The 23,649-nt window shown below is 35.7% G+C and overlaps 1 protein-coding gene across 8 annotated transcripts in view; it reads right to left on the bottom strand.

Annotated features, from left to right (window-relative positions):
• DLG1 (discs large MAGUK scaffold protein 1) overlaps positions 1-23,649 on the bottom strand; it is a 249,074-nt gene that overhangs the window by 117,744 nt on the left and 107,681 nt on the right. For 5 of the 8 annotated variants that reach the window (XM_063094507.1, XM_063094525.1, XM_063094541.1 and 2 more), the window contains exon 6: positions 12,829-12,927. The exons of the other annotated variants lie outside the window; for them this stretch is intronic. In XM_063094507.1, coding sequence (XP_062950577.1) covers positions 12,829-12,927 — 99 coding nt within the window. The remainder of the gene's footprint in view (positions 1-12,828; positions 12,928-23,649) is intronic. 8 annotated transcript variants of the gene reach the window in all.

The following is a 23,649-nucleotide window of genomic DNA, read 5'->3' as shown; positions in this document are numbered from 1 at the left end:
CCAGTTCATTTTTCTCTTTTTTCCTCTTTGGAAGCCAGACATTGAAAACTAGGATGTTAAAAAGCAACTGTATATATGAGAGGTATCAGAAAGTCATTGAACGTGCCCAAGAGAAGGTGCAGGCTCAGAAAATAACTAAGGCCGATCCTTGGCATCCTACAACAATCAGAGAAACAAAGCAATAACAACAACAACAAAAAAACCCTGGAGAAGAGCGAGAATCTGATTTCTGGAGTTAACACATTACTAGATTTAAATATGTAGTTTTCAAGAAAAAGAAATCATAAGGCATACAAAGAAACAACAATGTCGAACAAATTCAAAGGTAAAAATAAACAGAAACTGTCCCTAAAAAAACCTAATGGCAGATCTAGTAAACAAAGGCTTTAAAATGACTGTCTTAAAGATATTGAAAGAACTAAAAGACAGAGACAAAGTCAAGAATATGATTAATGAACAAAATGGAAATATCAATAAAGAGATGGAAAATCTAAAAAGAAACGAGCTGAAAGTACTATAACTGAAATGAAAAATTCCCTGGAAGGATTCAAAGGCATATTTGAGCGGCTAAAGATAGAATCAGTGACTTTAAAGATAGGACAATAGAAATTATTGAGTCTGAGGAACAGAAAGAACAGAGATTAAGGAAATGTGCTCAGAGCCTAAAGAATCTGTGGGATATCATCAAGAAAACTGACTTACACATTATGGCAATCCCATAGAGAGAAGTCAGAGAAAGGAGCAGATAGACTGAAGAAATGATGGCCAAAACTTCCCCAAAGTGTTGAAAGACATGAATATAAACATCCAGAAGATCAACAAATTCCAAGTAAGACAAAGTCAAAGAGATCCACACAGAGACACATTATATAAAACTGTCAAAGGTCAAAAACAAACAGATTTTTGAAAGCAGCAGAAGTGCCTTGTCACATATGGGAGATCCTCAATAAGATTATCCACAGATTTCTCATCAGAAACTCTGGAAGCCAGAATGCAATAAGAGAATATATTCAAAGTGCTAAAAGAAAAAAACCTGTCAACTAAGAATCCTATATCTGACAAAATACTCCCTCAAAACTGAGGGAGAAATTAAAGTATTCCTTGATGAACAAAAACTGAAGGAATTCATTACCACTAGCTCTGCCCTAAAAGAAATGCTAACAGTAGTTCTGCAGGTTGACGTGAAAGAACAGTAGACAGTAACTTGAAGCCATATGAAGAAATAAAGATATCAGGAAAGGTAGTTACATGGGTAATTATAAAAGTGAGTAGTACGGTAATAATCATGTGTAAATCCAACTTTGGTTTTCTACATGATTTAAGGAACTAATACACTTAAAAAAATTGTTTAAAAAGTTCAACCTAAGGCTACATCTGAACCAAAAGTAAATATTAGTAACTAATTCAAGTTGATATTGGTAAATAACTAAAACCAATTATTAGTTTAACTTTGGTTTGTTACTCCATATTTCGTCTTCTACATAATTTAAAAGATTCATGTGTTAAAAAATTATTAGTTTCTATTTTTTGACACACAGTATAAAAAGATGTAATTTTGTGATGTCAATAACTGAAAGGGGTGGGAACAGAGCTGTTAAAGGAGTACAGAATTGTATATTATTGTAGTTAAGCTTGTATAAATTCAGATTAGGAACATTTAGGATGTTAACTGTAATCCCACAGTAACCACAGAGAAAACAGCTAAAGAACAGACATGAAAGAAATGAGAAAGGAAGTTAAATGTTTCACTAAATAAATAAATAAATAAAATAAACACCAAAGACAGTAATGAAGGAAATGAGAAACATAAAAGCTATAAGAATATAGAAAACAAATAGCAAAATCAAAAAAGTCCTTCATTATCATTAATTACTTTAAATGCAAATGAATTAAACTTTTCAACCAAAAGACAGACATTGGCAAAATGAATTTTTTTTTATTTTAATTTTTATTGAATCAAAATTGATTATACATATTTTTGGGTTTCAACATTGAGATATGTTGATCAAATCAATATTACTAGCATATATATTGTTACAAATTGTAATTATTCTTTATGACCCTTGACCGATCCCTCCTCATCCCTCCTTCTCTCCCCTTCCCCCCTCTAATTACCCTAGATTTCTTCTCTCCCTCTGAAAGAATAATGGTTACTCTGTTGATTTGCTGCCCAAATGATCTGTCCAATGCTGAGAGGCATGACCAGGTCCCCCAATACTATCATAGAGCAGATGTCTCCTCCGTCACTATGAAATGGGCTCTGTGGAGACAGACATTCTACTTCTTTATCTCTGCTGGTGATTCTCCTTGTGTCAACTCACTCCAGCGGCTGGCGGACCATCTGCATGGTGGTTGTGGCATCTAGCCACCTTTGCAACAGCCATGGTTATCGTGGTAGCTATGGTGGGCCACCCAAATGGAGGAGATGTTTTTGGCCTGCTCTGTGGTGGTGGCAGTGTGCCTGGTTGTGGAGAGTTGTCTGATCCCCAGTTCCATGCCCTGGGTTGCTGAGTGGGTCCCAAGGCACTGGCATGGTGTGCCTGGTTGTGGGAGGGGGGTCCAGTCCCCTTATCCATGCCGCAGGTCTCCAGGTAGGCCCCAAGGTGCTGACATGGGGTGCCTGGTTGTGGGAGGGGGGCTCTGGTCCCAGGCTCTGTACCCCCAGTGGGCCCTGAGGTGCTGGCACAGCGTGCCTGGTTGTGGGAAGGGAGTCCAGTCCCCTTCTCCATGCCTCAGGTCCATGGGCAGACCTGAGGCACTGGTGCAGTGTGCCTGGTGGTAGGAGAGGGATCTGGTCCACTTCTCCATGCCCCAGATCCCAGGGCAGGCCCTGAGGTGCTGGCAAGGGGTGCTGGTTGTGGGAGGGGGCTCCAGTCTCCAGCTCCATACCCCGGATCCCCTTGTGGGTCTCAGGGCACTGGTGTGGGGTGTCTGGTTGTGGGAGGGGGTCTGGTCCCCTTCTCCATGCCCCAGGTCCCAGGGCAGGCCCTGAGGTGCTGGCATGGGGTGCCTGGTTGTGGGAGGGGAGTCTGATCCCCTTCTCCATATCCTGGGTCCCAGTGCCGGCCCCAAGGCACTGGCACGGTGTACCTAGTTGTGGGAGGGGGGTCCAGTCCCCTTCTCCATACTCCAGGTCCCTCGGCAGGCCCCGAGGTACTGACGTGGTATGCCTGGTTGTGGGTGGGGGGTCTGGTCCCCAGCCTCATACCCTGGGACCCCTTGTGGACCCCAGGGAGCTGGCACGGGGTGCCTGGTTGTAGAAGGGGGGTCTGGACCCCAGCTCCATACCCTGGGTCCCCGGGCTGGCCCAGAGGTGCTGGCGTAGGGTGCCTGGTTGTGGGAGGCGGGTCTGGTCCCCTTTTCCATGCCCCGGGTCCCAGCGCAGGCCCCAAGGCATTGGCGTGGTGTGCCTGGTTGTGGGTGGGTGGGGGGTCCAATCCCCTTCTCCTTCCCCTGGGTCCCTGAGCAGGCCCTGAAGTGCTGGCGCGGGGTGCCTGTTTGTGGGAGGGGGGTCCAGTCCCCTTCTCCATGTCCTGGGTCCCCGGGCGGGCCCCAAGGCACTAGCATGGTGTGCCTGGTTGTGGGAGGGTGGTTCAGTCCCCTTTTCCATGCCTCAGGTCCCTGGGCGGGCCCCGAGAAGCTGGCATGGTGGGCCTGGTTGTGGGCAAGGGGGTCTGGTCCCCAGCTCCTTACCCCAGGTCCCTAGATGGGCCTCAAAGAGCTGGTGCTGTGTGTCTGGTTGTGGGAGGGGCGTCTGGTCCCCTTCTCCATGCCTTGGGCCCCCAGGCACTGTCACAGCATGCCTGGTTGTGGGCGGGGGTCCTGCCCTTGTCTCTATGCCTCATGTCCCCTGCTGGACCCCAAGGTATTCATGGTGTGCCTGGGCCGGAACTAAGTTTTTGTCCTTTGCTTCCCTCTAAAACAGAGGAACTTCCTGTGGGAAGCAGTACTTGAGCTGTGTCACTGAGGTAAACTGCTGCTTCAGTGCTGTTTCCCTAGGAAAGACTTTCTGTGCAGCTTAGGGCTTAATGGTTGACCTTATAGGTACCTCTGGCTCTCCAGATACTAGGTGCACCTGGGCTGTGTAGAAACTCTGATCTGGGCCTGAGCTTTTTCATCAAACTGCACCCCATGCAATTCTGCATTCCCAACCACTCTCCTCAGAGTGGTCCTGCACTGATTGGAGGGTGGACCAGCCATCCCTGCTGTGTCCCAGCGTTCTCCCAGCGGGCCCATCTCTGCCACCGCCTGTGCTCCAAACACTTCCCATGGGACAGGCCCTGCGCTGGTCCCTTGTGATGACTCACCAGCCTCTGAGTGGCTCCCCTTTTTCAACTGTTCTGGCTCCTCACTCCTGCGTGGGTCCACGGGAAGCCTGTTAGTGGTCTTGCTGTCCTGGGGGCCACCAAAGTCCTCTCCTCTCCTTCCACCTCCAAGTAATTCCATCCAAAGGGCACAACTGCAGCTTCTGCCGGCTCCTGTTCCATGTGCTCCAGCATTAAAGTGGCTGCAGCCCGAAATGCTGAGAGCAGTTTTTTCTTTCTCTCTTCGTGTTTTCTCCTGCCTTCATGAGTTCCATAGGTCTCGTCTCCTCTTCACCTGAGCTCCAGCAGCCCCAGCTTGGCTGATGTTACATTTTTATAGTTGTAAATTTGTTGATTTGTGGGAGAGAGTGATGCTGAGGACTGTCTATTCTGCCATCTTGACTGGAAGTCCCAGCAGAATGAATTTTAAAAATGATCCAACTATTTGCTATCTACAAGTGATTCACTTTGTATCCAAAGACACGAATATGTTAAAAGTGAAGGATAGAAAAGAATATTCCATGCAAATATGAGGGAACTTTGGAAAGTTCATAAATAAATTGAATTAAAAGATGATACTCATCTTTCCATGAACTTTTTGAAGACTCCCTCCTAGTAACCAAAAGAGAGCAGGAGTGGATATACTCAAACAGACAAAATAGACTTTAAATCAAAAAACATTACAAGACAAAGGATATTACATATTAATAAAAGGTTTAATACAAAAATATGTAATAAATACAAACCTTTATGCACCTAGTAACAGATCATCAAAATATAAGTAAAAATTGATAGAATTAAAGGGAAAAATAAACTACAATAATAGTTGGAGACTTCAATACCCCACTCTTCATAATGGATAGAACAGAATAAACCAGTTAGATCAGACATATACAGAACACACTAACAATAAACACATCAAATGCACATGAAACAACTTCCAAGATAGACCCTAGCTAGCCCACAAACTTAGTCTCAACAGATTTGAAAAGACAGACATTAATACGAAGTATGCTCTGACCACAGCAGAATGAAGTTATAAACCAATAATAAAAGGAAAATGGGAAAATTCAACAATGAGTAGAAATTAAACAACATACTCTTAAACAACCAATGGATCAAAGAAGAAAACACAAGGGGAATTAGAAAATACTCATGGATGAATGAAAACGAAAACATAACAAACCAAAACTTATGAGACACAGTGAAAACACTGCTATGGGAAAAATTTATAGCTATAAATGCTCACATTAAAAAGCAAGACTGATCTCAAATCAACAACCTAACATTACAACTTAAGGAACTAGAAAAAGAAGAACAAGCTATACCAAAAACTAGCAAAAGGAAGGAAAAATAATTAGAGAAGAGATAAACAAAATACAGAACAGAAAAGTAACAGAAAAAGTCAAGAAACTGAAAGTTGGTTCCCTTAAAATATCTGCAAAATCGACAAATAGCTAAATGGAATTTAAGAAAAGAGAAGATTCAAATTACTAAAATCAGAAATGAAAGTGAGGACACTGCTATCAATTCTAGAGAAATAAAAAAGGATTATGAGAGTGCTTGTGAGCAAGTGTATGCCAACAAACTGTATAATCTAGACAAAATGGAAAATTCCTAAAAATACAACATCTATCAAGATTAAACCATGAAGAAAGAGAAACTCTGAACAGACCTACTAGTAAGGAGATTGAATCAGAAATCAAAGATCTCCTAACAAAAAGAAAAGTCTTAAACCTGATGGTTTCACTGGTGAATTCTGTAAAGCATTTAAAGAACTAACACCAGTCCTTCTCAAACTTTTCCAAAAAACTGAAGAGGGAATACTTTTCAAACTCATTTTATGAGGCCAGCATTAACCTGATACCAAAATCAAAGACACTACTAGAAAAGAAAACTACAGATCAATACCCCTTATGAACACTGATGCAAAAATTCTCAACAAAATACTAGCACAAACTGAATTCAGCAGGATATTAAAAGGGTTGTACACCATGACCAAGTAGAACTTATTACTTGAATGCAAGAATGGCTAAACATACTAAACTTGATCAATGTAATATACCATATGAACAGAATAAAGGGAAGAAACCACATTATCATCATAATTGATGCAGAAAAGCATTTGACAAAACTCAACAAACTACGTATAGAAGGAAACTACATCAACATAATAAAAGCCATATGTGAAACACCCACAGTAAACATTCATACTCAATAGTGAAAGACTGAATGCTTTTCCTGTAAGATTGGAAACAAGGCAAGCATGCCTGCTTTCACCACTTGTATTCAGCATAACATTAGTTGAATACCTAAAGTTTTAGCCAGAGCAATCAGGTAAGAAAAAGAAATAAAAGACATTAGAATTGAAAAACGAGCAAAATTATCTCTGTTCACAGATGACATGATCTTATACGTAAAAAACCTTAAAAATTCCACACACAAAAAAACTGTTAGAGCTATACTATATGAATTCAGCAAAGTAGCAGAACACAAAATAAAAACAGAAAAATCAGTTGCATTTCTATCAACATCGAACAATCCAGAAAGGGAGTTAAGAAAATAATTCTACTTATGAATAACATCAAAAAGAATAAAATATTTAGGATCAGGGAGGTAAAAGATTTGTACAATAAAAACTACAAAGCGTTTCTGAAATGACGAAGACATAAACAAATGCTAGGAAATCTATGTTTGTGGATTGGAAGACTTAATATTGTTAAGATATCAACACTACCCAAAGCAATCTACAGATTTAATACAATTCCTATCAAAATCCCAAAGATGTTTTTAAAGAAATAGAAAAACCCATCCTAAAATTCATAAAGAATCTGATGGGACCACAAATAGCCAAAACAATCCTGAAAAAGAAGAACAAAGCTGAGGAACTCACACTTCCTAATTTCAAAACTTATTACAAAGTTACAGTAATCAAAACTGCGGTTCTGTCATAATGACAGACATAAACCAACAGAATAGAATACATTCCAGAAATAAACACCATATACAAAAATTAACTTAAAATGGATCTATGCCTTTAATATAAGATTTAAAACTATAAAACTCTTAGAAGAAAACATAAGGTAAAAGGTTTAAGACCCTGGATTTGTCAATATTTCTTAGATAAGACACAAAGGCACAGGCAACAACAAGAAAACAGACGAATTGGACTTCAGGAAAATTAGAAGATATACAAATGGTTAATAAGCAAATGAAAAGATGCTCAACATAACTAATCATTAGGGAAATGCAAATCAAAAGTACAATGAGATACCACCTCACACCTATTAGGTTGGCTACCAGCAAGAAAATAGGGGCTTGGCTGGTTAGCTTAGTTAGCCAAAAACTCAGTTAGCTTGGTTAGCCAATAACATTAAGGTCCAGAGTTTGATCCCTGCACTAGCCAACTGCAGGGGGGAAAAAAAAAAGAAAAAAGGAAAAGAAAACAAACAAAAAAAATAAGTGTTGGCAAGGTTGTGAAGAAACTGGAACGCTTTTGCACTGTTGGTGGGAATGTAAAATAGTACAACTACTGTAGAAAACAGTATGGCAGTTCCTCAAAAAATTAAAAATAGTATTACCACATGATCAAGTAATTCTGCTTCTGGGTACAAACCCCAAGGAATGGAAAGCAGTGTCTCGAAGAGAGATTTTTACACACATGTTCATAGCAGCATTATTCACAATAGCTAAAATGTGGAAGCAATCCAGATGTCCACTGATGGACAAATGAATACAAAAAGTATGTTATGTATCTCTGTGTTTATATGAGTATTATTTAGCCTTCCAAAGGAAGGAAATCTGACACATGCTATGACCTGGAAGAACTTTGAGGACATAATGCTAAGTGAAATAAGCCAGCCACAAAAAGACAAATATGGTATGATTTCACTTATATGAGGTACTTAATCAAAATCAAAGAGATATACAAGGATACTTCAGAAAGTTCATGGAAAAAGTCATACTATCTCTTAATTCTATTTTTCTACAAACTTTTTGAAGTAACCTTGTAAAGTAGAACAGTGGATGCCAGGGACTGGGGGAGGGGGGAATGGGGAGTTATTGATTAATGGGTATAGAGTTTCAGTTTTGCAAGATGAAAAGAGCTCTGGAGACAGATGATGGCGATGGTTGCACAACGACATCAATGTACTTAATACAACTGAACTGTAAATTTTTAAAATGATTAAAAGAGTAAATTGTTATATAAATTTTACCACAATAATAAAAGTTGATAAAAAAAAACGTGAGCTCAATCTTACTGTGAACATGAGTCAAACACAAATTGAAGGATATTCTAATAAGCAGCCTGTTCTCTTTTTGGGTCACTCATGATAGAAGACAGACTGAGAAGCTATTACAGATTAAAGGAGACTACAATGACATGAAAACTAAATGCAATGTGTGGTCTTGAACTGGTCAAAGGACCTGTTCTTTTTTTTGTTCGTTTGTTTTTGTTTTTATCTACAAAGCACATTATTGGGGCAATTGGTAAAATTTAATTAAGGTCTGTAGATTAAATAATAATATTATATTAATGTTAACTTCCTGATTTAGCCTACCATATTGTGAATATTCTTGCTCTTAAAGAAAAAGCATTTAGCATTAAAAAATATTAATATTTAGGGGCAAAATAGCATGAGTCTGCAACTTCTAAATGGTTCACAAAAAATATGTAATAAAAACATATAGAAAGAGAAATGATAAAGTAGATGTGTAAGTAAAACTATTAACAACTGGGGGACCTGGGTAAAAGTACATGAGACTTTATACTATTCTTACAGCTTTCTGTAGGTCTGAAATGATTTCAAAACAAAAAATAATGCAAAAAAAAACAAAGAACCCTCCAAAAAGCAAATAGAATAAAGGTACTGCAGTCAGGTGTTAGTGTGCAATTAAAAAAAGTTCATCCAGATAATCCAAAGTATGCTATATATTTAAGAGTACCCATAAGATGAAAATTTGGGTTATACCGCTGCGTTAGAGCTTAATTTGTTTTGTTTTTTTTTCCTTCTAATACTATGGAGGGGACAGTAAATTCCAAAAGTTAGAGGATAGCTAAGGGAGATTCGTCCTCTTTATGGGATACCATTAAGCATATGGTGCCTCAGAGGGATAGGAAAGACCATTAGCAGACAGGAGCTAAGAGAGGGATTAGCTCATTGGAGAGAAGGTGCTTGGACTAGATATAGGAAGAGCTGCCAGGTAAAGAGACCCACACTTAGGAATTAAAACTCATGTCTAACTGTGTTTTTAAAGAGTTGTCAACACTCAGATATTCTGTGAAATGTGAAAGGTCCAGAGGCAATAGGATGCTCTGCTCTGGACATACCTCTACTGTAATTACTATCAGGCCATGTGAGAATTATATGTTAACTTGTATCTTGCACAGATAGTAGGCTCCTAGAATACAGAGACAATGTTATATTCATCTTAGTATCAATATAATCTGAACAATCACAAAAACTGAATGAAAACTAATGCACTCTAAAATACATGTCTGAATATCAAGAAAGACTTCACACACAAAAAACTAGCTATAAAGCATTTTCAACAGTACTTTAACTACATGATGGCTCTTCAGAATTGATAGAAATAAAAGCTTAAAGCATCTAGTTTTAAAGAACAGTACTTACTCTGGGATGAGAATAAGCCTTTGAATTTAATAGGCTAGTATCACAGAGATGATGTGGTTACATCCCCAGTAGGAAGAACTAGCATCTGTTACTCACCTACTATGTGCTCAGTTTCTATGTAGAGAAACTGAGGCTCTGAGAAGTTGAGTAATTTCCCCACCATCACACATCTAGAAATGAGTAAGGCCAGAATTGGTGGAGTCTGGTCTGACAATAAAGTCTTTGTGCAACTTTAAGCAGCCATTCAATATATCTTTCTCTGTAACCCTTTGTATAACAAACATGATAATTTCTACTTGTAGAGGGCTTTCATAAGGTTCAAATGATATGATCAATATAAAAGAATTCTGAAAAGTATAATAGTGTTCTTCAAATAATGAAATACAATATACTTTTTCCAAAAAAATTATCATTTATCTATCTTTCTGTCTAATTTGCCTGACCCTCAAATTCACTTTGAAGTAGTCAGGGTGGTGTTGCCCCCATTTTAACAGATGAAGAGGTATAAAACTCAGTGATGGTAATAGACTTGTTTGAGTGACAAAAATAAGTCTATATTCTAAATCTTGGGTCTTCTGCCTCTATTTTTATTACATTCTGATGCACCTAAATGTACACTAGTGGATCTTTAGAAAAAAAATTATATGCATTTACAATGTTAAAATTTGGCTATATGTTTTTTAAGTATGGATTTCAAAATTTACTTGGAAACTAACATTTTAATCAGTTGTATTAATTTTATAAGGTACTTGTTATACTGGATTAATTAGGAACAGTCTTACTTATTCTAGCATAGCCATCAGCTTCTCACATAATACAACATAAATTGTTAAACTATTTTCCATGGACTAGTACAGTGAGACTAGGCAGAATAAATAGGCCCCCCCCCCCCCCAGTGTACATATCCTCACTTTAAAAAAAAAAAATTGCACCTTAGTTTACTGTCCCAAAGAAATATGAGATAATACTAATAACAAGAATAGTCAAGATTATGTGCCAGCTGCTGTGTCATGTACATCACATGCATTAATTATCCTCTCACTCACTGTAAAACACATCAAATTAGTATTATTATCATCTTCAGTGTTATAGATGAGTAAACAGAAGCTCAGTGTGGTTAAGTAAACTGCTCAAAGTTACATAGCTAGTAAATGGTAGGAATGAAATTTCAATCCAGGTTAATCTGACTCTAAAATCTATATTTTTAACTACATGGCTATATGATGTCTCAAAAATTTCCAAGAGTAGTGGAATGCTAAGTTAGGGACACTTGGAGTAAACAAATGAGAATTCTGGGTGGGAGGGGGAAGAGGGAGGAGGGAGGGAGGTTTTGGTAATGGGCAACAATAATCAACCACATTGTATATCGACAAAATAAAATTAAGAAAAAAAAATTTTTTTAATTTTAAAAAATTAAAAAAAGAGAATTCTGAACTGGAAAGAACAAGTTCATAATTGACCATAAGAACAGAGATAGGTAAAAATTTCACAGGATTCTAGAAAACTATTTTAATCAAAAAGTTGAACTGAAATGATGAGAGTAAAATAAATTTTCAAATCTCCTTTCAAAAAATATCATACTAATAAACCTTATATACTTGGAAAGGTATTACATTATTACTATGTTACAATAACCCTCAGGCTGCTCACTCAGAATTATATTTTATTTATAAACTCAGTTTCTTCTCTGCAATACAGAGACAGTTTTCATCTGGATTTATCTATTCAGTTGTCGGTAGCTTTATAATGATAATTTTTAATAATTTTCATAAAGAGTCAAAGATTATACAGAAGTAGTAATATCATTATAATTATAATTCAGTTTTATAAGTACAGTAAGACTAAAATCTTATTTTAATATTGTTATTTCTCCTTTACTATTTTGTATGTTCCTATTGATTTTCATATTTTAGGAGAGGGGAAGGGCACTGAGATGTGAGTAACCACAGTTGATATATCATTATTTTCCCCAATGGGGATTACTTTGAAACTGTGCTTACACAGTTACAATACTATGCTTACCTAAATTTTATGCTAAAAAACTGTAACAGCAAAATAGCTATATTATTATTAATATAATATCTATACCCATATTATTATTAATATAATAAATATCATTTATTTACACTTTAAATGAAATTGAGGTCTTTCATACCAAAGATCCTTATTATACTTAATAATGCCACCATTATTTTGACTTTAGATAACTCTATGGGAAGGGCACTTAATGTCTTGATAAGCCAACTCTTTGAACTCCTAAAGTTCTGGAAACTAAAAATGATCAGATCCTCTGACTTTTGGCTACTATTTTATTTTATTTTTTAACTGCTATATATAACTTTTAAAAAATTACAGAAAAGCTGCCAAGATAGCACAAAAAGTTCCCATATGCTCTGGATACATCAGCTATTATTTTTAACTAATAAATGTGAAGTATGTTATCTAACCAAATGATGGAGAACGAATCTTTCTAAAGAAGATAAATACCGAGAAACAAAGGGCAATATAAAATGATATATCCAGTACAAGATCAGGAGTAAATGATTTTTATTATCTACAGAAAATAAAATTTTCTAAAGCAAATATATTTACAGACTGCTTTAAACAGATTTAAAAGTACAAAAGGCATGATAACAAATCGAAGGAGGTTCAATATTATGAAGACAAGTTTAGAATGTGTCCTATTTCACAGACACCCTAATAAAAGGGCAAATGTAGAACCCATCTTATATTAAATCCCAAATATTTAATTCCCTAAAAATAACAATTGAAGCTCAAAGTAAATTAATAAATCTAACACAAAACAGTTAAAACAGTTTTAAAAGAACACAAATAAAACATTAAAAGTAAATTAAATTTTTATAAAGAAAAAAGAAACTAATAAAAACCTGTGGTATGGTGGGTGGGATGACAGTATTCTCAGCAGGGACTGGCAGGACAGGGATCACAGGGACAGTGGGAGAAGAGGGAGGAACAGCTTCTGTTGGCTAAAAATCATTAATGACAAAAAATCAGGAAAAACACCAAAATAAAGGGGAAACACATAACAGAAAATTGTGCCATAAAGATAAATTACAGTTTTCATAAATAACAAATAGGTAAAATATTAATATATTACTTTAAAAGATGAGAAAATGCTCTCTAGAAATTACTTTTAAAATAATTATACCACCAATAATAATTATAATGACTGTAGTTAAAATGAGTGGCTACTCTTTAGATGTTTAAATGAAAATAACAAAAGATAATTACTTAATACAACTTATCTAGGAAATAAGACACTTGCTTTATAGACAGACTGCAAAATATTTTTCTAGCATTCAGAATATATAATTTGGCTGCTTTTCTCTTTGCATTCAAAGAACCAAAAGAAATTTTATTAGCCCATCAGGCAGGCAATGAGTGTTTATAAATTCACAGACAAAAGATTACAAAGGACTTCAAAATTAAATTTATATCACTTAAAATAATCTGTGCTATTAATCTCTACAAATCAAGAATAGTAATAACCTGCCTCAACCTGCCTGTACAATTATTAATTCAATTAACATTAATTGTCTATTACGTGCCAGATATATTCTGGCAAAAATGAAGAAGGAAAAAAAAAAAGGTAGAGAGAACCGTAGTGATAAAATTCAAAAAAGTTAAAAAATTTATGTTTAATTACTCTATTTGGCTTGATTTGATTATTTTTAAAAAGATGTAACTGGAACACAGGAACAGTGCTTTATAAGAAGATCCAATCTCTATAAGCTAAACTAATTCATAAAATATAAGAAAAACACTAAACTCAAGTAGATAAGAGAACATTGTGCATTAACAGAGACTTAAAACACGAAAAACAACTTGCTAAACTTGAAACTATGTTTAGCCTCACCAATAAATAAATACAAAATAAAATTACAATGATGAACTTTTTGCCTATCAAATTAATCGATTTATTAAAAATCAAGTCGATGATGCTGAAACTGGATATCCACATGAAAAACATTCCTACATCACATCATATATAAAAATTAACTCAGAATGGACCAATAACCTAAATATAAGGTCTAAAACCATAAAACTCCTAGAAGAAAACAGAGTTAAATCTTCATGACCTTCAATTTGTCAATGGATTCTTAGATATGTCACCAAAAGTGTAAGTGACAAAAGAAAAAAATCCCAGACTTCATCAGAATTAAAACATTTTGTGCACAAGAGGGCATTATCAACAAAGTGAAAAGACAACCTACAGAATGGGAGAAAATACTTGCAAATCATACATGTAGTAAGGGTTTAATATCTTTATATATATGTTTGTGTATATATTTAATATGTATCTATACATATTAAAGCCTTATATCTATACATATTAAAGCCTTATGTCTATACATATTAAGCCTTATATTACCCTACAACTCAACAACAAAAAGACAACCCAATTAAAAAAAATAGGTGATGGAATTGAGTAGACATTTCTGCAAAGATCCACAAATAGCCAATAACCACATGAAAAGATGCTCAACATCATTAGTCACTAGGAAAATACAAATCAAAGCTGTAATGAGGTATCACTTCACATCTACCAGGATTATATTAAAACAAAACAACAAGTGGCACCAAGGAAGTGGAGAAACTGGAACCCTCATATGCTAATGGGAATGGAAAATGGTGAAGCCTATGGAGAAAGCAGCTTGGTAGTTCCTCAAAAACCTAACCACAGAATTACCATATGACCCAGCAATTCTACTGCTAGTATTTACCCCAAAGAACTGGAAACCAGGATTCAGATACTTGCATGTCAATGTTCAATGCAGTATTCACAATAACCAAAAGTTGAAAACAAACCAGCAGATGAATGGATAAACAAAATGTGGCATATACATACATGGATATTATTTAGCCTTAAAAAGGAATGAAATTCTTTTTTTCCCGTCCCACATGACAGGCGGGGATACTCACCACTATACCAATGAAGAAGGAATAAAATTCTGATAAATGCTAGAAGATGGATGAACCTTGAAAGCATTATGCTAAGTGAAATCAGTCAGACACAAAGGACAAATATTGTATGATTCCACTTAAATGGTAAGTAAGTTTTGGTAGATATATTTTACAATAAAAAATTTCCAAAAAAACTTTTAAATGCATAGAAATAGCCTTCACACTGCTGCTGGATATATAATTTCATACAAACTTTAAGAAAAGCAGTTTGGCAGTAAATATCTAGAGCCTTAAAAATATCTAAACTCTTTGACTCAGTAATTCTGGAAATCTACCCCAAGGGAATAATTCAAAAAGCAAATGTTCTAATACTTTTAAGGTATTCTCTTGAGCGCTGTTTACATTTGGGGAATTGGGAAATATTCTAAACATCCAAAGGTGTCAGAATGGTTAAGTAAATAATGATAGTTATATAAGATTAAATATAATGCAGCAATTAAAATTACCCATAAGAACAGTTTATAAGTCATATGGGATATTGCTTATGACGTAACATTAAGCAAAAAAAGAAAAGATGAAATAAGTAAGAAAATGGAAAGAAATATTTGGAAAGTTAACCTCTGGGGGCAGGATCATGAGTGGCTTTCCCCCTCTGCTTCTTCATTTTGCATTCTACTTTCCCCACTGTCAACAATGAATACACAGTGATGTTATAAATGCAGGGGGTAAAGGATTGTAGATCTACTGTGCATATTAAGAGAAAAAGTATTATTATGATCTTTTACCATCATATTTTCTAGAAAATAAACAGAAAAAGTACTTCACATTAGTTGTTCTAAGAGATACTACAAATTTCAATGATGTTATAAGAATATTAGAGTTGAAGAAGCTAGGGATCCAGTTCAACCCTTAATTTTACAACTGAAGTTCAGCTTTCAAGAGGTAGGTTGTCTAAACTGCAGGGAATTAAGAAAAAGAATTGATGGACTTCTGTTACCTGGATTTCTTGCTTCCTGTAGAAAGAGATTTAAAACCATTGAATCCTGTGTTTTCTCTGGCTCTGCCTGCCTTTTTAATGTTTCAGTCCAAACCAGTTCCCAGTTTTGGATGACAAAAAGTTCTGGAAATGGAGAGTGACTATATTTGCATAACATTGTGAATGTACTTAATGCCACTGAATTGCATGTACATTTAAAATGGTAAATTTTATGTTATGTATATTTTACCACAATTTTAAAAAGCACATTATGAAAAAAGCATCTGTGGGTTTGGCTTGGGACTCAATCACCATTTATATATTGTTTCTATAGAAAACAAATTCTTAATTCCATATTATGAGGTTAAAATTAATAACAAATAGTAACCAATTTTTATTGGAGTATTTATATGACCTTTTAAACATGTTTGAAAACCCATAGGTTCTGACTCCTGATTTAAGAGAAAGTGTGAGAGGAGGGTGGTTTTGAAAGAACTGTTGTTGGATCAACTGAATATACATATGGAAAATCAAAGGAATACTATCTCTACCTTAAGCCATCCATAAAATCAATTGCAGATGGTTTGCTCACATAATTAAGAGAATTAAACAAAATAAGGCTTCTATAAGATAATATGGTAGAATATTGTCATGACCTTAGTGTACTCAATGACTTCTTGAGCAGGAAAGTGCATATTGCTGAAGCCAAAGGAGGGTAAGGACAGCACCTGTGCACAGGGAGTAGAGGTAAGATGGCAGTCTGGCATAGGGTGCTGGAGACTGAGCAAGGTGAGAAGGGTGTGTCCATATGGGCAGAGCAGTAGCAGCAGGCTGATGTATGTTGTTGGAACCCAAGTGAGACACAGAGTATCTAATGCGTCAGTAGCAGTAATCTGGCACAAAATATAGGAGCATCACTAGAGATCCATCAGAGCTTGAGCAGAGTGAAGATGGTGTCCAACTAGGGTGGTGATAACGACAGGAGATTTTGATCCAATAAATAAATACATAAAGGATAATGGAAGCAAGATTCCTCATATCAGAAAAGGAAGTTATAAATATGGAAAGGGAGAAAATTAGCATGAGACCTGTAGTGTTAGACTAGAATTGGAGGTATTGGTATGAACACATGGTTTTCAATATATAGACAGACACAGCAATAAATATAGATATAAATGTGTGTGTATGTACACACACACACGCACGCGCGCACACGCGCGCGCGCACACACACACACACACACACACACACACACACACACACACACACACACACACACACACACACACACACACACACACACACACACACACACACACACACACACGTTATTCCCTAGCTCAGCCCACCAAAAGGACCTGGGAACAGTTAACGCCCCAACAGCATGAACATACCTAACATCCAGATCTTGACTTCTAAATACCCATTCTCCAATTAAAAAAACCAAAAAACCAAAGAGGGGTCTTTGGAGAAATGGCTGATTCTAGTGCTAGAGCTCAGCAAGTACAGTATGAACCTAGACATCTTGCTGTGCCAGAAAATAAGGAAAGGATCACATAATGGGGGTGTGACAAAGGACAAAGAAGTCAGCCTTAAGGGTGGCACTGGCAAGACTGGGAATAATCTGAAACTCAAAATAAATACTTGTAATGATAACAATGATGTAAAACCCACTGTATAAAACAAGAATCTAAGAGTCCACACTGATATAAATAAATATATGAATAAACAAATGGAGAGAAGAGAAAGCATTTCCTTACAGGAGAATGCCAAATAAAAAATGTAGAAGGGGGCCGGCCCTGTGGCGCACTCGGGAGAGTGCAGCGGTGTTCCTGCCGCGGGTTCGGATCCTATACAGGAATGGCCAGTGCGCTCACTGGCTGAGCACGGTGCGGGTGACACCACGCCAAGGGTTGCGATCCCCTTACCAGTCACAAAAAGACAAAAGACAAAAAAAAAAAAAAAAAAAAAAAAGGTAGAAGGAATGACAGAATTACAAAATCATCATTTGGCAACCTTCACAGTAATAATACCTTCAAGAAATTTCAATGGATGTTAAAACTTCTTGTTGCCACTAAGTGAAACTTCCATTCCAGTACATGAATGTTTGAATGGTACACACACACACACACACACACACACACAAATGTATCTCCCATCAAAACATTTATTAATTAAAGTGGAGAAACCTAGCAGATACTATCTTAATCAAGTGTCAGAATTAATATTACCAGTAATGGGATACACTGCAAATGTGGTATTTCAAAGGATGTAATGAGAGCACACCACTTCTGTGATATTCCTATCAAAGATGCATAACTCGAATGTAGTCATTAAACATCAGATGAAGCCAAACTGAGTGATACCTACAAAATAACTGGCTATAGTCATCAAAAGTGTCAAAGTACTGAAAGTCTAAAGTTTTTTTTAACTTCAGTTTTATTTTATTCTTAAACAGCTTAACTGAGGTAAAATTGGTATTAAAAAACTGCACATACTTAATACGTACAATCTGATTAGTTTAGACATATGCATATACCCATGAAGCCATCACCACAATGAAGGCAATAAGCATATCCAGTATTTCTAAAACGTCCTTGTGCCTTTGTAGTTTTTTGTTTTGTTTTTATTGTTATAAGAAAAAAATGTTTTTTAAAAAAATATTTGAAAGTATCATAAATGTAATATGTTATTTTCTTATTAATTTTCTTCAATCCTAATAATAGGGTAAGATAATAACTGATTAATAATCCACTTTGATATAAAAATAAGGCAAAGCTACATGCTTATGTCAAATCTCAAGGCCAAGCACAAAAATGTTCTCCAGTGGGCAGTTGCTCTTCAAAACCCTTTATGATAAACTATAAACACTTTAAAATTACAGTTAAACCCCACTGTAACCTTTTGCCTCTGAACCTTTTCTAGAATCCATCTTCTTTAGATAAGGATCTGAATACCATTTAAAATTTTTCTTAAAACAACTTATACCACCTTAACCCACTTCCCTTTCTGTAGGGCACTGATACTTTCAAAAAGAACTTATGGCCCTGCCTTTTCCTTAAGGCCAGCAAATACTGCTGAGAAAGTCTTCAAAAACAAATGACATATCAGCACACACAATTTCCAAGCCACAACTGATAACCAATTCTGGTAACAAAGAATTACAGAACAACACAATAATTCATTTAGTTCACTTGAAACAAAAATATAGCTCTAAAGAATAATCAAATGAAGGTTGACTGAGGAGGAACAGCACAGATATTAAATCTGATAAGAGTAAAATGAAAAAATAAGAGGATGTTTTGACCACAGAATTGAGAGCACGGTAAAATTCTGGGGAGCTGTGTTGGGAAATGTCAAACTTAAGATTCTAACATAAATAATGAAGTAGCAATATATAGTAACCATTATTTTGGGGTTATTACAGAAAATATTTGGAAAATTCTTATATAACTATTTCATTAATGAGACAATAATGACTATTACGCCATCATCCTTGCCCTGCTCCATTTGTATCACTCAATAAAATCAGCTGCAGAGTTTTTTGCTGTTTTTTAAAATCGTGACCATGTGACTAGCAACAGTCTCAGTTGCTTCTATCCCTAGCAACGCCATGGAATCAGCCTCTGAGGCTGCCTTCAGAGACTTGTTTCCATGACAACAGAGGCTATAATATGGAATGCGCTGAAAATTGTAAGTTTCTGTAAAATAACTGCATAGATTGTACATATTTTTAAAGTACTTTTCTAAAGCCAGTATCAAATTGACAGCTCTCTGAAAAATGTTTGAACCGATCTGTTTTTAGAGATTCTTATTTTCTTTATAGCTTTACATTTTACATCTTTAAGACCTTAAAATTATGAAACCAGAGTTTAAAACATAGGAGATTTTCAGAAAAGTGGTCAGAAGCCTCATTAGGTACAGACATGGGCATAATGTGTACTGCACATCTATGTTTATGACCACAGACTACCCTCCATCACTTCCATTCATTAAACAATATATGTATATTGCAGGAGCCTGCTAACTTCATTAAATCCCTTTCTGCTTAAAATAGCTGAAGTGGTTTTTATTATGTGTGTAAGAATTCTTACAAGGACGAGATAGATGAAACAATTAGGAGGCTGCTGTTATAATCCAGCTGAGAGGTGATTAGTGGCTTAAACTGAATGGTGGTAATGGTGAAAATGGACATGAGTAGTCAAATCAAGATAAGATTTTGAATGTACAGTTAGCGTATCTTGGTGACTGATAAAAAGTCAGGAGTGAGGAGGACTATTAAGAATAACATCCACAATGGCCACCAAAAATTCTCTCATATCATAGTTAGACACAGAAATGAAAGAGTTGCAAGGCTATCTAAGTACATTTAAAATTTTTTTCTCACTAAATTACTTATTCAAATGATTTTCATAGCATAAAATGAAACTCCAGAAAAAATAATTGAAACCATACTACCAGCTAACTAATAATGCTTATATCTTACATTAACATGTTACATGAATAAGGTAAACTGAGCTTAGAATATACACTAAGATTCAATAAGATCTAAAAAAATTTATACCATATTTTTAAGGAAAACAATATACAAATTAGCAAATCTTTCGGTATCAATGTTAGATGACAAGGAAAAAGTAACTATCTTTGTGCCACTGTTGTTCAATAAGGACCTTATTTCGGTTTTGGATGGCATAATTAATATTCTTAATCCAAGTTCTTTGGTTCTTCGTTTAAAGATTATGCTGTAATGAGGCATGTTTCTCTGATAAATGTCAAGGAAGCTATTTAAGAGTCAGAGAGTAACCAGAAAAAAACTGAAAACCTTTTGAATGTTTATAAAAGGATAAAACATAGCATGGTAGATTTATAAAACCTCTGTTTAGGAATCACTGTACTCAACAGAGATCCAGTACCTTCAGAAACAGGTGTTTTTCACGGCTTAAATCTGTTCTTTTTTGATTCAAATGCCCTTTTGCCACTGTCACTGCAAATAGGTACCTTTAATATAAACTGTGCAGTAAAGAAACAAAAACATGTTATTTGAACCAGCTGCATATGACATCCATGTTATAACTATTTCAGTGCAAACATCTATTAAAACTAGGTATATTTTTAAATAAATCACTAAGGGTATTAAAATACAATTTTTAAATTAAAATTTAAACATAACAAAGGAGAAACAAAAACAGATCTAGCAATTAATTCTATTACAGAAACATGGATTTAAATATGTTAGTTCACAGACAGATCATCCAGATCATGAATCTATTTCTATTTGTAAGATTCGTGATATCCAGTTAAGGTTTCTCATCTCTTCATTATAAAAAAATGTTACTCTATGAGCATTTGGCTGATGATCTTCTACTAGTAAAAGGATGAGCCAATCACTAAAAATTTAAAGTAAACTAAGACCTAAAACTTGTATTTCAAGATATGGCAACATAATTAACAATTAGGAATGAAATCACCAACTGAAAAATGCTTTTTTATCTTATTTTTAACAAAATGTGGCTACAGCAACAAGTACAACCACGGACTTCATGACTACTAATCTAAAACTTGCCCTTAATGCTTCCTAGTAATCATATTTGTCCTATTCTGTTCACTCTTCTACAAATCCCTAAGGACTCAAATCCCTGTTATCTTTCTGAAGTCCTGGTATTTAATTCTCCCCCTACTTACTGTTTCAGCTTATTTGACCTCCCTGTTGCTCTTCAAATATCCTACACATTCTCCTGCTTCCAAGCCTTTCTATTTGCTATTCCTATACCTAGAATGCTCTTCTTGCCCAGATATCCACGACTCAATTCCATAAATTCTTTTGTCTTTAACCAAATATCACCTTCAAGTTGAAGCCCCTTATTCTATCAACCTCCCCCCACACAAGTACACACATTTCCTATTGCCTTCTCTCTTTACTTTTTCTCCAAAATACCACATATTTTAGTTAATTATATTTATCATCTGTCTTCCCCCATTTTAATATAAGCTCTAGAAGAGCAGGGATTTCTGTCCTGTTCACTCCTGCATGCCCAGTGCCTAGAATAGAGCACATAGGAAATATTTAATATACACTCATTGGATAAGTAAAACCATATTACTGCAAAAGAGACTGATTACATCACACTCTAAAGTGATTTAGGGAATAGACTGCATATTGCATATACTTATCCCTCCCCCTGCCCCTTTTTATGCAATATACATAGCGGACGCTGCTAAAAAGTACTTTCTGTGTGCTTGGGCAGCCATTGCCAGTCAGATGTTCAAGATATTCTACCATTTGATAATCTTAGAAGTTTCAAAATGTAAAAGTGACAGAAAATTGACAGTTTCAAGTTGTTCTCAATCTAGCAATAACTAATTGCCTAATAACGTTCTATGTGAAAATAAACACGTCTTCGTCAGGTATATTTGCTCAGAAAATTTCGTTCCTTTCCTTTTCAAACTGCATTAGAAAGTAAATCTTCTCAATAACAGCTCATATTTAAAATCTGTTGTGCCCTTCCTTCAAACTTCTAGGTTCTAACCTCAGCTTAGGCCCTTCATTCTCCTAGATGGTAGCTGCTCCTTACAGTTACTATCTGTTTTACCTTGGTGTTCCCATTTTTCCTTTTCATTTCTCCAATACCCGTCTAACCAATCCCCTATATTACATTCTCTGTGTTAAAATAATTGCTGTGGTTTCTTTTTTTCCTGGATGAACCTTGTCAATATTACCAATCCTCTAGCTAAGACATAATTCGTTATTATTCCTTAACTAGGTTGTTGTCCCAAATCTCTAGATTTCTCACTTGAAAAGCCAGAATATTCTGTGGAACCGATGAGGGGGTGGTGGTGGAGGTGGTGGTGGTGCTGGTGGGTGGTGGGTGGTGGTGTGAGGATGATGATGACCTTACTGATGTCAGGTATTATAATAAGTGCTTTCCACTCATTTTCTCATTTAACTCTCACTAAATCTTGAAGCAAATAACATTTTCATCCTCATTTTCTACAGATGAAGAAAGAGACCCATGAGAATTTAGGTAACTTGCCCAAGATGCCACAGTTAGCAAATGGCAGAATACAGATTTAAACCCAGCCCATCATCCTCTAAAGACTGTACACTTAACCAGTATAGCACACTGTCCCTTTAAAGTAGTTTAAAAAGAATTTTATTTGTCTTTATTGTTATCACTATATTTTACTCCAAAGACAAAATATAATACCCCCCAAAAGAAATAAATACTTCATCAATTCTTAGGTCAGTGGTTGGCAAACATTTTCAGAGGGGGTGGGAGCTTTATGGGTCATGCCATTTTTATTGCAACTACTCAACCCTGCTGTTGTAGCTCAAAAGGAGCCATAGACAATATACAAACAGGCATAGCTGTGTTCCAAAAAAAACTTTATTTACAGAAACAGGTAGCAGGCTAGATTTGGCATGTTGATTGTAGTTTGCTGATCCTTGCTTTAGGTGCTTTTAAAAATAAAAACAAAAGCTGATTAAGTCAATGAAGAAAACAGAAAATGACTTTAAGATACCTATATTAGTTATAGTTGGTTATTTTTGTTGCAATGCTTAATCTTTGATAATAAAAGCAACCCCCCCCCAAAAAAAACCATGGAAGTGACAATTTAAAAAACAAGCAAACAAGAAATACATATGGAAATTTCAAGTTTCATCTAGAATTTTTTAAAATACTTTTTACAAAGAAAGTCTATATAACAAAGCTGTACTCTTATAATTGAAAGAGTTTAGCCTCTATACTGTAAGAGAGGTTTTCAAAAAGTTCATGGTAAGATTCTTATTATCTTTTAATTTCATTTT

This window comes from Cynocephalus volans, chromosome 1, assembly GCF_027409185.1.
Source record: "Cynocephalus volans isolate mCynVol1 chromosome 1, mCynVol1.pri, whole genome shotgun sequence".
In the NCBI taxonomy this organism is placed as follows: domain Eukaryota; kingdom Metazoa; phylum Chordata; class Mammalia; order Dermoptera; family Cynocephalidae; genus Cynocephalus; species Cynocephalus volans.
Note: the sequence above shows the minus strand (reverse complement) of the source record. Positions and strands in the feature narration are given on the sequence as shown.